At 41.8% G+C, this 16,753-nt stretch overlaps 1 protein-coding gene across 1 annotated transcript; it reads left to right on the forward strand.

Annotated features, from left to right (window-relative positions):
* Positions 1-9,445: 9,445 nt before the first annotated feature.
* LOC125638149 (uncharacterized) lies at positions 9,446-13,111 on the forward strand. The gene is made up of 2 exons (XM_048853518.2): positions 9,446-11,909; positions 12,496-13,111. Exons 1-2 carry the CDS (start codon positions 11,330-11,332, stop codon positions 13,008-13,010), a joined length of 1,095 nt encoding a protein of 364 aa, XP_048709475.1. The 5' UTR covers positions 9,446-11,329; the 3' UTR covers positions 13,011-13,111.
* The last annotated feature ends 3,642 nt before the right edge of the window (positions 13,112-16,753 follow it).

A 16,753-nucleotide genomic window follows, 5' to 3' on the forward strand; every position in this document is an offset into this window, starting at 1 on the left:
ATTTAGCAAAGGCATAACAAGATTGCAGGGCTGGAAGCTGAAGTTAGCCAATTCAGAATAGAAATGAGGCACAATTTTAAAAAAAAAACACTGCGTGGAATTAACCACTGGAGGAACTTAGGGATGTGATGGATTCTCTCTCACCTAAAGTCTTTAAATCAAAATCAGATGTCTCTCTAGAAGATATGCTCCAGCTCACCCAAAAGTTATTGGTTTCCTGCAGGAATCACTCAGTGAAATGCTGTGGCCTGCATTATGCAGGTTAAACCAAATGATCGCAATGATCCCTTCTAAACTTCATCTGTGGAACCATGTTGAAAATCGGGAATAATTTGACTGACCTGAATGGAGCTACACTACTATTCTAGTAACTGTTCTACTAACCATTCTAGTAACCACTTAAACACCATTAGAGCTTGTGCATGCAATAATGTTGCCATTGGCAATGGTAATCAGCATTCTGATTTCTTCTAATTTGGCTTTCTTCATAATTTCTTGCTGTATGTTTCCTCCTGCACCAGTCAGCTACAGTGGTTGAAATTAAGATGGGCAAAATTGTAACTAACAACATTACAACGGTACTCCCCCTGGGGAACACTCTGACTATCTGGGCAGTGTTAATTAGGTGCAAAACAGCAGTGGTAAGGTTCTGAATGGCATATGTAATGGCATGGCTTCCAAGCTACTTTGCTGCCAATCCCGCCAGTCCTTCACCATGCTACAGTTGACATACCATCCTGAATTCTGGTGAAGTTATTACCATTGTTATCACTTTGCTTTTTTCCTAACCCAGGGTGTGCCCACTCCTGAGGGATGTCCACATGTGGTACACAGGAGTGAGGGAGGAGAAAAAGCTGCATAACCCTGGGTTTGTAATGTGGCGTGGGGAAAGCAGTTCATGGCTTCTTGAAATCCACCTTCCTTCCCTTCTCCTCCCTAATCCAGTTGGTCAGAGGAGCCACTAACACATCCAGGGCTAGCAGGTCAGGGAGCAGGTAGCTGGCCAAAATATAGTGTGTCTGCTTTCGCAATACTTAGTCCAGCTGAGTATGTTCTGGGTTCACAGAGCAACCAACGGATACCCCTTGAACTGGATTGAGCTTTCTTCTGAGTAGGGGAATGGGGAATGGCCCAGGGAGGGGCACAAAAAGCAAGATGAAGAGGGAAAGTGGATAAAAATGGAAAGCACAAAAAGTAAAATAAAACAAGAGAAAAAAGTAATGGGGACAGAAAGGGAGAGAGAGAGTTGGCAGGAAAACAGAGAAGTGAAAACTCCTAAGGTGAAGTGGAAGAGATACAGGGTTAGGGGGTTCTTACAAAGGTCAGAACCACTGTATAAAGGATGAGAAATTCTACTGTCTGTCATACTCCAAGTCGGCTTCAGTGAAGTGTTATTTAGTTTTCATGGTATCAATACACCAGAAAGAAATCCCCAGATTAGAGGCAGAAAGCTCTTTTACATAACAGGAAAAAATAATTTAAAAGCAGAGCATGAGGTTTTTTTTAGTGATTATTCAGGTCATATGGATCTCTGTTTTTGTCAATTAATTAACATTTTTCTCAGATCAAGGCAGTAAGGCAAGAGATTAATAGATTGTCATGGTATTTTGCAAACAGGAAATGTGGTTTGTCCACTGACCTCAGAGAGACATGATTATAAACAAACAGCACAAAAAAGAGTAGGATTTCCCCACTATTTTGAATGTCTTCATTCCACAAACAAATACTGTTTGATGTAGTAACACCAAACTCCAGTACAATATTGTTTTAAATCTAACAGTCGTTCATTTTGTTATAAATCCTCATGTTCCTTCAAGTCGAGCCCTTTCATTTATGTTCACTCTCCCCCCTCTTGTGGTTCATTATAAAATCACAATTGTTACTTTCATTTTTTTACTTTCAAAACTGATTCACACTTATGCTTTGGTTCAGAAAGGATGAGAAAGTGGCCCCAGAATGGCTACCAAACGCAAGAAAAATGCTACTAACAACCTTAACACACTTCAAATATAGCAGTGTAAATAATTAGCATGTTACTCAGGCTAATTCCCATTCCTAATATAAGTGTTCTCTATCTTTTCCAGTTGAAAGCAAGAATTGCCATGATCATTATGGAATACATTCCTGAAAAGACAGACTTACTATAACTACTAATGGGATATCATGGGATATTGCCTGGGAAGGATTTTAGTACTATGTATCCTAAATCTTTTACCATACATTACAGGTTTTGAGCCAGATCCTCAATTTGTGTAGGCTGTTGCAGCACCAAGAATCAATGTGTTTTATACCAGCTGAGGATCTAACCCCTTATTTGTGCAAGTGAGTTGTTGCTCATGTTGCACTGAGTTTGATCTGGAAGGGGCTAAGTATTCTAGCCTGATTCAGCAAAGTGTTTGGGTCTGAAAAATATTAACTGAAAACGCACATAGCATCTTTGTGTACATATGAGGAATGCATGTTTCCTTCAAGGTCTGCAGTAAAAGTAGGTTTGAGGCATGAAACAATCAGCATGAATAGACATGAATTTGTGTATAGGCATGGGGATCTTAGTAAGAGAAAATGTATTTTCTGTTTCATGATAAATCTGCAACAGGTCAGCTAAATAAGATGGATAGATTGATAGAAACCTGTCAGCCGAGCAAACCAGGAATACAATGCAGGTATGTCAGGACACGGTAACATGCGGGATTAAAACCTATTAATACAAGTCAGAAAACTGTTTTGTCAGACCTTCTTACCTTAATCCTGATGGACAGCCAAACAGTTCCAATTCTGAACATAAGTTAGACTATCACGTTTGCAATATGTTTCACCTGACATTCTCATATATAGAAAAAACACCATTTTAAGAAAGATCTCCCTTTACTGGAGAAACTACGTAAAAGAATAAATGGACACAAATCAGACATCAAGAGTTATAACATTCAAAAACCAGTTGGAGAACACTTCAATCTCTCTGGTCACTCGATTACAGACCTAAAAGTGGCAATTCTTCAACAAAAAAACCTTCAAAAACAGACTCCAAGGAGAGACTGCTGAATTGGAATTAATTTGTGAACTGGATACAATTAACTTAGGCTTGAATAGAGACTGGGAGTGGATGTGTCATTACACAAAGTAAAACTATTTCCCCATGTTTATTCCCCCCCACCGTTCCTCAGAGGTCCTTGTCAACTGCTGGAACTGGCCCACCTTGATTATCACTACAAAAGGTTCCCTCCTCCCCGCTCTCCTGCTGGTAATAGCTCACCTTACCTGATCACTCTTGTTACAGTGTGTATGGTAACATCCATTGTTTCATGTTCTCTATGTATATAAATCTCCCCACTGTATTTTCCACTGCATGCATCCGATGAAGTGAGCTGTAGTTCACAAAAGCTTATGCTCAAATAAATTTGTTAGTCTCTAAGGTGCCACAAGTACTCCTGTTCTTTTTGCAGATACAGACTAACACGGCTGCTACTCTGAAACCTATTCCTATTTGGAATGTGACCTTTTTCACAGGGCTGAACTGCAGGGTTAGGATATTACAATAACCCATATGCTCAGAGGTGCCAAACCATGGTTAAATCCCTATGTGGTTGCTCTTGTCTTGCCTTTGAGTCAGAAAGGAGCAGGTTTGCATTTTGATGAAGGACAGCAGAGCTGTTCCAAGAATAAGTGTCTTATTTTGGCAAATGATGGATGGAAAATGCTTGGATCAGCAACCCAGTAGTTTTTACTAAAATAGGTATCAGAGAAGGTAATGTGGGGACAGGGGTGACAACTAGCTGGAAAAAACCATAACCAAAAAGCTAACAAACAGGTTTTAGATTATGCAAATTGAGAGAATTTAAGAAAGCCAGTTTAAACAAACAGCATTAATTGGGGGGAAAACTACTTTTTGCATTTCTCAATTTGGACAAGGAAAGAGATCTGTTTCTTCTTTGTTCATAGTTGGTTTTTAGTCACTTTCAGTCTAAGTAGTACGATGAAGTTGAGTTTGGATTCACAGCTCTTCAGGAGGAATATTTAATCATTTTCTGCTCTTTAACTTCCTGAAAATATTCGTATTTAACATTCAATTATTGGCAAACTTTCTCCCACCTTCCCTAATGAAGCTTCGAATTGAAGACATCTTAAACAAAATCAAACTAACAGGCCTACATTTTCAAAAGTGACGAGTGATTTTGGGTGCCTAACCTGACCCCATAATGGGCTTGAAATTCAGAAAGTGCTGAGCACCCAGTATGTGAAAATCAGGCCCCTCTAAACATATGTCAATCTGGACACCCAAAAATCATTTTTAAAAACAGTCCACAGTACACATTTCCAAAACACATTCAACTCATGCATTAATCCTGCACTTCTCTTTTTTCTTTTCTCCTAATGCCCTTGCTGTTTGTCCAAGCAAGGGCATTAGGAGAAAAGAAAAATGAGAAGTGTCTCTTTAATTACTGTAGTAGTTCTAATAAATACATACGTTCCGGGCTGCCGTGGCGTTTGGCTGGATAATTGAGAGTCAAAATGCTGGGTATTCATCTAATAAAATTCCCAAAGAACCAGGGGTCACCCAACAAAATTAATATGCAGCTGGTTTAAAACAAATGTAAGGAAGTATTTCTTGGCACAACACACAGTCAATCTGTGGAACTCATTGCCAGAGGTTGTTGTGAAGGCCAAAAGTATAATCAGGTTCAAAAAAGAATTAGATAAGTTCATGGAGGATAGGCCCAGCAACGGGTATTAGCCAAGATGGTAGGGGCACAACCCCATGCTCTGGGTGTCCCTAAACTGCCAGAAGCTGGGACTGGACCACAGGGAGTGGATCACTCAATAATTGTCTGGTTCCGTTCATTTCTCTGAAGCATCTGACACCAGCCACTGTTGGAAGACAGGATATTGGGCTAGATGGACCATCGGTCTGACCCAGGATGGCTGTTCTTATGTTCTAAATCATGCAGTTCTATCTGTTCAGACTGGACATTTAATAGGTGTGGGAGTGCCAGGTGAAAGAGATATTCACTTAGAGCCTGTGGAATGATATTAAACACAGCATGTAGTTAAGTGAACACACAGCCCTGCCTCATTACTGTTAATTGTGTGACAACCATTTTATACAACCCAGTCATGTAAGTTATGGAAAATTATAAGATACTTAGTCCCTTTAGGCACAGCCCCAAGGCAAAGGTGGTGTATAAATGGCAATGGTGATTCAGATGCACCTCTGAGGCACAATTCTTCCTTGCTCTATAGGGAATTATTTGTTAATGGCCTACCTCCGCAGCAAGTGACAAACACCCCTCACACTGATTCATGCTGGCCAGCTACTGTGGATGGGTGGGTGAGGGGGCATAGTCCTCCCACATTCTGTGGCCCCACCCTGCACCTTCCCCACCCAACTGCTCCAGGGAGGCATTAAGCAGACATGCAACCCTCTGATTCCTGTGCACCCGAACCCAAGGTTCAAGAATTCCACGTGAGGATATAACAGGAGGTCTTACTCCCTTCCATGATACATAGTCCGTGTCACAATCTAGTCCCAAAATATGGGATTAAGGTTAGAATATGGTTTTAAGTGGAGCAAATCATGGTCACTTAATACATTTCATGATGCATAAGTTTCACCTCTCTCTTTTCAAGGAATATTGATGAACAGATTGCAATTCTCTCAGATTCAGTCATTCATTATCCAAAATTACTCAGTGAATTATTTACAAATTTTCTTTTAACTAAGGGTTGCTATTCAAAGGCCAAGCGTTGTTGCTCAATTGAGATTGGCCCCATAAATCACTTCTGTTCCCCAGTCAGGTAAACATAACTCGTTCAATGAGCTTTGGGATGCAAATAGTCAGAAAGCAAATTTAAATTTCACTTTTGGTGAGAGTAGTCTATTATGAGAGTTTACTGTTTATTTTCTGCCAGTATTCACAGTATTAAAAACTTACTTTTGGAGTTTGCACAGAAAATGATACCAACATAACCCAAAAAATGTTGGAAGCAGATTTGTTTAAAAATTTGCACAAGTATCAGTGAAGCATTTTTGCATCATATATCCGGCTCTAGTCCCAAACCAAATACATCCCGCTAGCAGACGTGGAAATGCATAATGAAGTGTTTTAAATTTCCAGTAGATGTCAGCACACCTTCCCCAGCAAGTGCTTAAGTAAATCTATCAGAAGCTTTTAAAAAGCTGGTTGCATTGTATCATACAGTGAGAATGCTCAGAGCCTTGTGTTGCTTTGGTTTCTTGATTTGCAGTAGTGAATGAGCAACCTTATAGAAATCCTGTCACTAATGACAGGTTTCAGAGTAACAGCTGTGTTAGTCTGTATTCGCAAAAAGAAAAGGAGTACTTGTGGCACCTTAGAGACTAACCAATTTATTTGAGCATAAGCTTTCGTGAGCTACAGCTCACTTTGAAAGCTTATGCTCAAATAAATTGGTTAGTCTCTAAGGTGCCACAAGTACTCCTTTTCCTGTCACTAATGTGATCTAAATGTGGGGTTAGGAGTTTGAAAAGGGAAAAAATTGCAAAGACATAATGATATCACTAACGCAAAACTATTATTTTATAAACCTTACAGTTCAACTTTTGTGATTTTTTCCAAGAATACAGAATTCAAAAAATTATTGGTTCTAAAATAAGGCTGAAAGAGGTTTGATGAGACTAAATAGAACAAGAACAAGAACACGCATACTACAAAAACAAATGACAAAATTGAGCTTTTGCCCTTTGAGATTTTCTGTTCAGCTTTGTTGTATCTTTATATTCTAAGACATACAGTACAGAATGGGCCAGAAGTAAGACAGTTTACACCAGCTGAAGACCTATTCCAATATGTCAATTCCTTTTCCTGAAAATAATTGCCTGAACGAGATGTTACAAAAAGCTCTACAAATTCAGATTTTGATTCTACTATTGTGTTACAATTGTTATGTTACAAGAAGTGCAGGGAGAGCACACACACACTGGTATATTCTGTTAAGGGGTGCCACAAACAGACCTTTTTGTGGTTTGCCAATTCCAACGATTAGGGCATATCGTGCTGGTGTCTTTTTCTTATCCCATTTGTGATGGGTAGCCTTCTGGAGAGCTAGAAAAGAGAGTGCTGAGACTATGATTCTGGCCAGCTGCATGCAGCCTGTATAGATTTTACCCTCACTTCCCTTGCACACCAAGGATCTCTTCCAATACCCATTAAAGTCAATGGGAGTCTAGTGACTTCAATGGGCATTGGATCAGGTTCAGACACAAGCTCTAGCCATTATCAGGTTCTACAGCTAAAGGGGCTACATCATCAATGGAGTTCCACCTATTTACACTCATTTTGGTCCTCTATCTCTGCCAGCTGTAACATTTTTCATTGTACTACTGAATTACTTTTCACCATTTATGTGTTTTACATGTCAAATTGAGACAGAAAATTATTATTCCCTATTCCCTTAAAAAAAAAAACACGACCTAAATCCATATAGATGAGAAAATAATGTCAGTAAATTGTCTGTAAAATCCACCTCTGTGCCAAGGACTTGTACAACATGAGCCCTGCACTTAAACCTCTCTATTGAGAGAATTTAAGGGAGAATTCTTGTGGAGACTCTCTGCCCAGATATGAATTTCACAGTTTGTTGATATTATTCTCACAGCTATATTTCACCTGACAAGCATATTTCAGAGAAAATTCATTCCTAAAGAAATCTCAGAACAACAAACAGGGGGGGTTGAGATTTCCTATATTACCAGTGTCTCACTAGGCCACAAATATAAGAGCAGTGGTTCTTCTGGTTGTATTTCATCATTTCTGCTTCTGGGTGCATTACAATGAATAATAATAGATTTACTAAACCTTTTTAAAACTTTTAAAAGATTCCGTTGTGAATCTGGATGAAGGGTTACACCTATTATTTCATCCAGATGGTTTTGTCCTTCTCTAATTCAGAGCACTAAAGCTCTACCTCAGAATGTTATAAAACATATCAAAAGTTGGCTCTTGGAATAATTTTAACCAGTGTCCAGAGTTTCTGCTGCATTCCTAACCAGAAATTTTTTTTGGAAGGTTTTTGTTTGGTTGTTTCATTGGAGGGGGTTAAAACCACCATCTAGCTTTTAGAAAAATTGTGGTTTAATCTCTCTCTGAAATCGCAAAGGGCTTACAGAAGAATATATTATTACCCCTTTTTAAACATGAGCAGCTACTCAAAATTTGGGGCACTAGAGATGTTGTGATTGGAAGTAGAAATTGAGAGTGGTGCCTGGCATTTTTTGTTTGGTGCAATCTTGTTTGTTTACAAGGAATATACAAAGTCCTGCTTCTGTGAACACTGGAAAACAAATGGAGCAATTTCTTAGCTCCTGAGGCCCAAGCTTCTTTCAGCCAGCACCTCTGACTCAGCATCTTTCTTTAGGCTTCTCCCAAGGTCACACTGTGCTTCACAGCCTGCTGCTTCATTTTCTCTCTCTGCTCTCTGTGCGTCTTGTCTGCAGCCCCAGATTGCCTTTTTCACACACATGCAGGCGTACCTACCATGCTGGCCAGAACAATACTCAGCTGAACCCTCCACCTACGTGGTACTAGTTTCTGGGCAGACTCCATTATGCCTTGTTTTAGGAGTAGCCCCTTAACAGTTTCTTACAGCAATGTTAAGTGAAAGGTGCAGTCACACATCAGTTTCAATGAGGTTTCAACTCAACCCATACCAAGGCTTAACCCAGCTCATAACAATACTGTCACTGATATTCATAATACAACAGCCACAGTTAACAGCAGGTTGAACAATAGCTACACTATCTTCATTACAAAAAAGAACAATCTTAAAATAAAAATGTGAAACGGAGATGACCGTAATGCAATTGCTTTTAGTGCTTTTTAATTTAAAAAAAGAAAAGCCCTTCAAATTTCAATTTCTTCAAATTACAAATTATTTTCAGAAATTTAGGCTTGAAATTAAAGCAGTTCAAGTAAAAACCTATCAGGTGGTTTATTAAATCAGCTAAAAGGATGGCACAACAGGAGAACAATGAGAACAACCTGCTCTGAGAAAACTGGTTAATTATTAACCTTAAGCCTTCCAAGAAAGAAGCTGCAATAACGCTCAAAGAAAGTTAATAACTCACTTTACCTAGAAGAGGAAAAGTATTGATTTTGTGGCTAGCTTGATTGTTGTTTTGTGGATTTTAAAAAAGAGTTCAGCATGAATAAGCTAAAGGTAAAGAAGATGCCGCTAAAAAAGGTTGAAGACACAATGGCTCTTCAGTGGGCAAGAGTTGCAAATCGTGGGGAAGAGAAGAGGAGTGCTGATAAAATCAAAATTATTCAGAGGGCTGCAGCTCTCCGCTGTGCTGATGTGGATAGGGAGAAGGCTGCTCTCAAGAAGTTTTTGGAGAAACTTAAAAAGTCCACGGGATATATGAAGGAAGACAGTCACCAAGCAAACACATTAAGAGTCAAAGATCATCCCAAGTGAAGCATGCTTGATTGGATATTCAACAAGACAAATCTCTTTAGGTGAGACTTAACCACTTGCTTTCATTCCGTACGTACTCTGGCACTTGGCCACAGCATAAAAACAGACCTTTGGTTTGTAGAGAGCACAACAACATGACTGCTCTAAATTAAAAAGACAGGACTTCTGTTAACTTTATTATGAGTCAAAAAGCATGACAGAACTTTGCCTTGATAATTGACACCTTGGAGTCTGGATACTGGATTTAAAGCACAAATAACTCTTTTGGAACGTCATGGAACATAATTAATAAGAAAATGCCAAGTTACAGTGTGGCAACAATCTGAAGTGAGAGAAAAATCTTTTAATCTCTGCTGACCTCATCACTGGGGCTTCCGAGATTCACAGAATAGTGAAGAGGGGTTTCTGAAAGTGGGGCTCCAGGAGGACAGTTGTCATGGATTTGTTTCTTCCTCTAGTGAAGAATCACTAGGCCCTAAAATGAGTTGATTGCTGTAGCTGAATTTATTAGCAGAAATATTTTATACTTCAAAAAGTTTTATTTGCCTTTATCAATTTTCTCTTTTCTAGTTCCAGGCAAATATTAGAAATTCAGCCATAAAAAATAAGTACAATACATTTGAAAATGCAGCTTCAGAACTATCGTTAAAATACATAACTTATCCATTCATGCCAATAGGCGAAGTGTCAGTGTTATTCATTTGTATGCTGCAAGATGTTATAAAGCAAGCTAATGATCAAATAATGTTAAGCTGCTTTTGCTAAATAAACTTCTCTGTCTTGATTATCCCTAAGCCTATCTGTTTTATATTCAGCATTATTAAATAAGAGTTATGATCTGAGTTTATTTTAATATTTTAAATTATAATTTACAGCTATATTAAAATGGCTTTTGTATGGCAATAAGTAGAACTGGTTGAAATATGCCAAACAAAATGTTTCTCTGAAAAAAATTATCTTTTTGAAAACCACTTTATCTTGAAAAATTTCAACAATGGTGACAATTTTTCAATTTGTGAAAAAATGTTGTGCCTTTAAAACAAAGTTTTTTCCAAAAAGTGATCCAAAAATCTTATCAAAACTCAGTTTTGGTAAACTTAGAAATTGAATAACAATTTCAGTAATGTGTTTGGTACTTTTGAGGGGCAGTGGAGTGGAATTAAGTGACAAAATCCTCAAAAAGGTTTTTCAAGAAAAAATAAAAGACGTATCACTATAGAACCCTTCGAAAGGAAAGCAACTTTTACATTTCAATTTATTTTGCAAAAGTAATTTTTGTTTGTACCAGTTCTAGTAACAATATTTGAGTAACAATCACTCTTCTCTGACAGACTTCTGCAGGCCTCAGCATCAAGGATGATGCCCACACTCCGTGCTCTAGGATCCTACTAGACATGGACCTACTACATGGGCCTATTACTCTTCTCTCATTCCCACCTTCGGTGGATTCTGAGGGTCTCCATCTCTCTTCCCCTATTATCATAAATTAGTAGTAGTAATAGTATTGTAGTGCCTAGGAGCCTTAGCCCTGGTCTACACTAGGACTTTAGGTCGAATTTAGCAGCATTAAATCGATGTAAACCTGCACCCGTCCACACGATGAAGCCCTTTATTTCGACTTAAAGGGCTCTTAAAATCGATTTCCTTACTCCACCCGACAAGTAGATTTGTGCTTAAATCGGCCTTGCCGGGTCGAATTTGGGGTACTGTGGACACAATTCGACGGTATTGGCCTCCGGGAGCTATCCCAGAGTCCTCCATTGTGACCGCTCTGGACAGCACTCTCAACTCAGATGCACTGGCCAGGTAGACAGGAAAAGAACTGCGAACTTTTGAATCTCATTTCCTGTTTGGCCAGCATGGCAAGCTGCAGGTGACCATGCAGAGCTCATCGGCAGGGGTGACCATGATGGAGTCCCAGAATCGCAAAAGAGCTCCAGCATGGACCAAACGGGAGGTACGGGATCTGATCACTGTATGGGGAGAGGAATCCGTGCTATCAGAACTCCGTTCCAGTTTTCGAAATGCCAAAACCTTTGTCAAAATCTCCCAGGGCATGAAGGACAGAAGCCATAACAGGGATCCAAAGCAGTGCCACGCGAAACTTAAGGAGCTGAGGCAAGCCTACCAGAAAACCAGAGAGGCGAACGGCCGCTCCGGGTCAGAGCCCCAAATATGCCGCTTCTATGATGAGCTGCATGCCATTTTAGGGGGTTCAGCCACCACTACCCCAGCCATGTTGTTTGACTCCTTCAATGGTGATGGAGGCAACATGGAAGCAGGTTTTGGGGACGAAGAAGAAGATGATGATGAGGTTGTAGATAGCTCACAGCAAGCAAGTGGAGAAACCACTTTTCCCGACAGCCAGGAACTGTTTCTCACCCTGGACCTGGAGCCAGTACCCCCCGATCCCACCCAAGGCTGCCTCCTGGACCCGGCAGGCGGAGAAGGGACCTCTGGTGAGTGTACCTTTTAAAATACTATTCATGGTTTAAAAGCAAGCATGTGAAAGGATTAATTTGCCCTGGCATTCGCGGCTCTCCTGGATGTACTCCCAAAGCCTTTGCAAAAGGTTTCTGGGGAGGGCAGCCTTATTCCGTCCACCATGGTAGGACACTTTACCACTCCAGCCAGTAACACGTACTCAGGAATCATTGTACAACAAAGCATTGCAGTGTATGTTTGCTGGCATTCAAACAACATCCATTCTTTATCTCTCTGTGTTATCCTCAGGAGAGTGAGATATCATTCATGGTCACCTGGTTGAAATAGGGTGCTTTTCTTCAGGGGACACTCAGAGGAGCCCGTTCCTGGTGCGCTGTTTGCCTGCGGCTGAACAGAAATGTTCCCCGCTGTTAGCGACGGGGAGGGGCGAGAGTTGAGTGGGTAGCCACGCGGTGGGGGGAGGCAAAATGCGACCTTGTAACGAAAGCACATGTGCTATGTATGTAATGTTAACAGCAAGGGTTACTCTGAAAGACTGTAGCCACTGTTTTATAAAATGTGTCTTTTTAAATACCGCTGTCCTTTTTTTTTCTCCACCAGCTGCATGTGTTTCAATGATCACAGGATCTTCTCCTTCCCAGAGGCTAGTGAAGATTAGAAAGAAAAAAAAAGGCACTCGTGATGAAATGTTCTCTGAGCTCATGCTGTCCTCCCACACTGACAGAGCACAGACGAATGCATGGAGGCAAATAATGTCAGAGTGCAGGAAAGCACAAAATGACCGGGAAGAGAGTTGGCGGGCTGAAGACAGGGCTGAAGCTCAAATGTGGCAGCAGCGTGATGAGAGGAGGCAGGATTCAATGCTGAGGCTGCTGGAGGACCAAACCAGTATGCTCCAGTGTATGGTTGAGCTGCAGCAAAGGCAGCTGGAGCACAGACTGCCTCTACAGCCCCTGTGTAACCAACTGCCCTCCTCCCCAAGTTCCATAGCCTCCACACCCAGATGCTCAAGAACGTGGTGGGTGGGCCACCAGCCACCAGCCACTCCACCACAGAGGATTGCCCAAAAAAAAGAAGGCTGGCATTCAATAAATTTTAAAGTTGTAAACTTTTAAAGTGCTGTGTGGCATTTTCCTTCCCTCCTCCACCTCCCCTCCTGGGCTACCTTGGTAGTCATCCCCCTATTTGTGTGATGAATGAATAAAGAATGCATGAATGTGAAGCAACAATGACTTTATTGCCTCTGCAAGTGGTGATCGAAGGGAGGAGGGGAGGGTGGTTAGCTTACAGGGAAGTAGAGTGAAGCAAGGGGTGGGGGGTTTCATCAAGGAGAAACAAAGAGAACTTTCACACCGTAGCCTGGCCAGTCATGAAACTGGTTTTCAAAGCTTCTCTGATGCGTACCGCGCCCTCCTGTGCTCTTCTAACCGCCCTGGTGTCTGGCTGCGCGTAACCAGCAGCCAGGCGATTTGCCTCAACCTCCCACCCCGCCATAAACGTCTCCCCCTTACTCTCACAGATATTGTGGAGCACACAGCAAGCGGTAATAACAGTGGGAATATTGGTTTTGCTGAGGTCTAACCAAGTCAGTAAACTGCGCCAGCACGCCTTTAAACGTCCAAATGCACATTCTACCACCATTCTGCACTTGCTTAGCCTGTAGTTGAACAGCTCCTGACTACTGTCCAGGCTGCCTGTGTACGGCTTCATGAGCCATGGCATTAAGAGGAAGGCTGGGTCCACAAGGATAACTATAGGCATTTCAACATCCCCAACGGTTATTTTCTGATCTGGGAATAAAGTCCCTTCCTGCAGCTTTTGAAACAGACCAGAGTTCCTGAAGATGCGAGCGTCATGTACCTTTCCCAGCCATCCCACGTTGATGTTGGTGAAACGTCCCTTGTGATCCACCAGAGCTTGCAGCACTATCGAAAAGTACTCCTTGCGGTTTATGTACTCGCCGGCTTGGTGCTCCAGTGCCAAGATAGGGATATGGGTTCCGTCTATGGCCCCACCACAGTTAGGGAATCACATTGCAGCAAAGCCATCCACTATGACCTGCACATTTCCGAGGGTCACTACCCTTGATATCAGCAGATCTTTGATTGTGTGGGCTACTTGCATCACAGCAGCCCCCACAGTAGATTTGCCTACTCCAAATTGATTCCCAACTGACTGGTAGCTGTCTGGCATTGCAAGCTTCCACAGGACTATTGCCACTCGCTTCTCAACTGTGAGGGCTGCTCTCATCTTGGTATTCATGCGCTTCAGGACAGGGGAAAGCAAGTCACAAAGTTCCATGAAAGTGCCCTTACGCATGCAAAAGTTTCGCAGCCACTGGAAATCTCAGACCTGCAATACTCTGCGGTCCCACCAGTCTGTGCTTGTTTCCCGAACCCAGAATCGGCATTCCACGGCATGAACCTGTCACATTAGCACCATGATGCATGCATTGGCAGGGCCCATGCTTTCAGAGAAATCTGTGTATGTCCTGATCACTCACGCGACCGCGCTGACGTCGCCTACTCGCCCGGTATCACTCTGCCAGGTTCTGGTGCTGCATATACTGTTGGATAATGCGTGTGGTGTTTAATGTGCTCCTAATTGCCAAAGTGAGCTGAGCGGCCTCCATGCTTGCCTTGGTATGGCGTCCGCTCAGAAAAAAGGCGCGGAACGATTGTCTGCCGTTGCTCTGATGGAGGGAGGGGCAACTGACGACACAGCTTACAGGGTTGGCTTCAGGGAGCTAAAATCAACAAAGGGGGTGGCTTTACATCAAGGAGTATTTCAGGCAGGACTTCACGGAGGGTTCCAATAAGAAATGGTGAACCTAAGTTATTGTTCTTATTGGAACAAGGAGGTTAGTCTGGCCTCTGATTGATACATGGCTAGATTTACCTTGCTGCACCTTCTCTGTGAGTGACTGCAGTGTGACCTAGAGGAATGAGTCCCCTAGATGGGGGGGGGGGAGCAAATGAGTACAAATCAAATCTGGTCTATTTCTTGTTTTGATCCACTTCATCTATCTTTTACATCTTTGGCTGGCAGCAGACAGTGCAGAAGGACTGCATGCCATTCACATCTCAAGGCTGCTCGGCAGAAGATGGTACAATATGACGCTAGCCATCCTCATCTCTTGCTTGCCTGGCAGAAGATGGTACAATCTGACTGCTAGCAATCCATATCGCCTGCCTGCTCACCATAAGACGGTTCAATAGGACTGACTGCAGGACTAAAGAGAATGACTTGATCAAGTCACTCCAAATTTAGTCCCTGAGCCCATGTCTGCACAGGCGCTCCTGGCCAACGTGGCCAGGAGCACCTCGGACATGACGATGACGGCTACCAGTCCTATTGCACCGTCTGCTGCCACAAGGCAATGGGTTGCTGCTACTGTGTAGCAATGCAGTACCGCGTCTGCCAGCACCCAGGAGACATACGGTGACGGTTACCTGAGTGGGCTCCATGCTTGCCTTGGTATGGCGTCTGCACAGGTAACTCAGGAAAAAAGGCGCAAAACGATTGTCTGCCCTTGTTTTCATGGAGGGAGGGAGGGAATGGTGGCCTGACAATATGTACCCAGAACCACCCGCGACAATGTTTTAGCCCCATCAGGCACTGGGATCTCAACCCAGAATTCCAATGGGCAGCGGAGACTGCGGGAACTGTGGGATAGCTACCCACAGTGCAACACTCCGGAAGTCGACTCTACCCTCGGTACTGTGGAAGCGCTCCGCCGAGTTAATTCACTTAATGCACTTAAAGCATTTTCTGTGGGGACACACACACTCGAATATATAAAACCGATTTCTAAAAAACCGACTTCTATAAATTTGATGCAATTTCGTAGTGTAGACATACCCTTAGTCATAGACCAGGATCTCAGTTGGCTTTGGTCTTTGACTAAACACAGAACAAACAAACAAATATTCCTGCCCCTATGAGTTTACAACCTAAACAGATCATCATTGAATGGGGAACTCTTCATATTCACTGCTTGACAAATATACAGTAAAATACTGAGTCACCAAAAATTGGTAAAGGGGCTTTTCATTCACACAGCAGGAACTCTAACTCCCTTTACATTGGTGATCCTCTCCCCTCCCTTAGTCATCAAGAATTCATAGTGTATTAACATTTCATGTCTCTTGTACTGCAGTCATAGAGAGTTGAAAAAATGTTCTGGCTTCACAGTTAATATGTAACACACAGCTAATGTTCCATAAGTTTATGGACCATTGAACACTTCACCGATCATTCACAATTACTGATTGACAACAGCAAGAACAATCAGGTAAGGAAGAAAAAGGACATTTATGTATCAAACTAAGTCTGGTTAGCTAAGGTGAGACAAATGTTTCTCTTCTAATTAGATATGATGAAGTGAAAGAGAGCCACACCAGTTAGAAAGACAAGACATTTATGGAGTATTATCCAGTAATCCTGATTTTCTAGCTTCCACTAAGTCTCCTTAAAGGTGCTATAATGTAATCATGGATACAATTCATCCCTGTGTCCTGGCCCAGCATAAGCCTGTGGACCAGGTTAGTCCCACTCTGTTCTGAAAGCTTAAGTGGGACTTATGTAGGGCATAGACTTATGTAGGGCTTCAGGAGCCATTTAATAAAGGGCAATCTTTAGGCTGTATCACCTGTACAGAATTTAATAGGTTTCTACAAAAAATTGTTACAGAAAAGGAAAAAAGTCCGTTATATTTTCTTGTATTTATGTGCAAAAAGAAAAGGCACCAGATGATACAATTTAACAAGCCCGTTACAAAATCATCACAGCAAGAGGGTCAAAGGAAAATATGAGGGAAATAAGCAAAGGAACAAGATAAGAAGCAACAGAAGTATTG

This window comes from Caretta caretta, chromosome 6 (assembly GCF_965140235.1).
Source record: "Caretta caretta isolate rCarCar2 chromosome 6, rCarCar1.hap1, whole genome shotgun sequence".
Classification (NCBI taxonomy): domain Eukaryota; kingdom Metazoa; phylum Chordata; order Testudines; family Cheloniidae; genus Caretta; species Caretta caretta.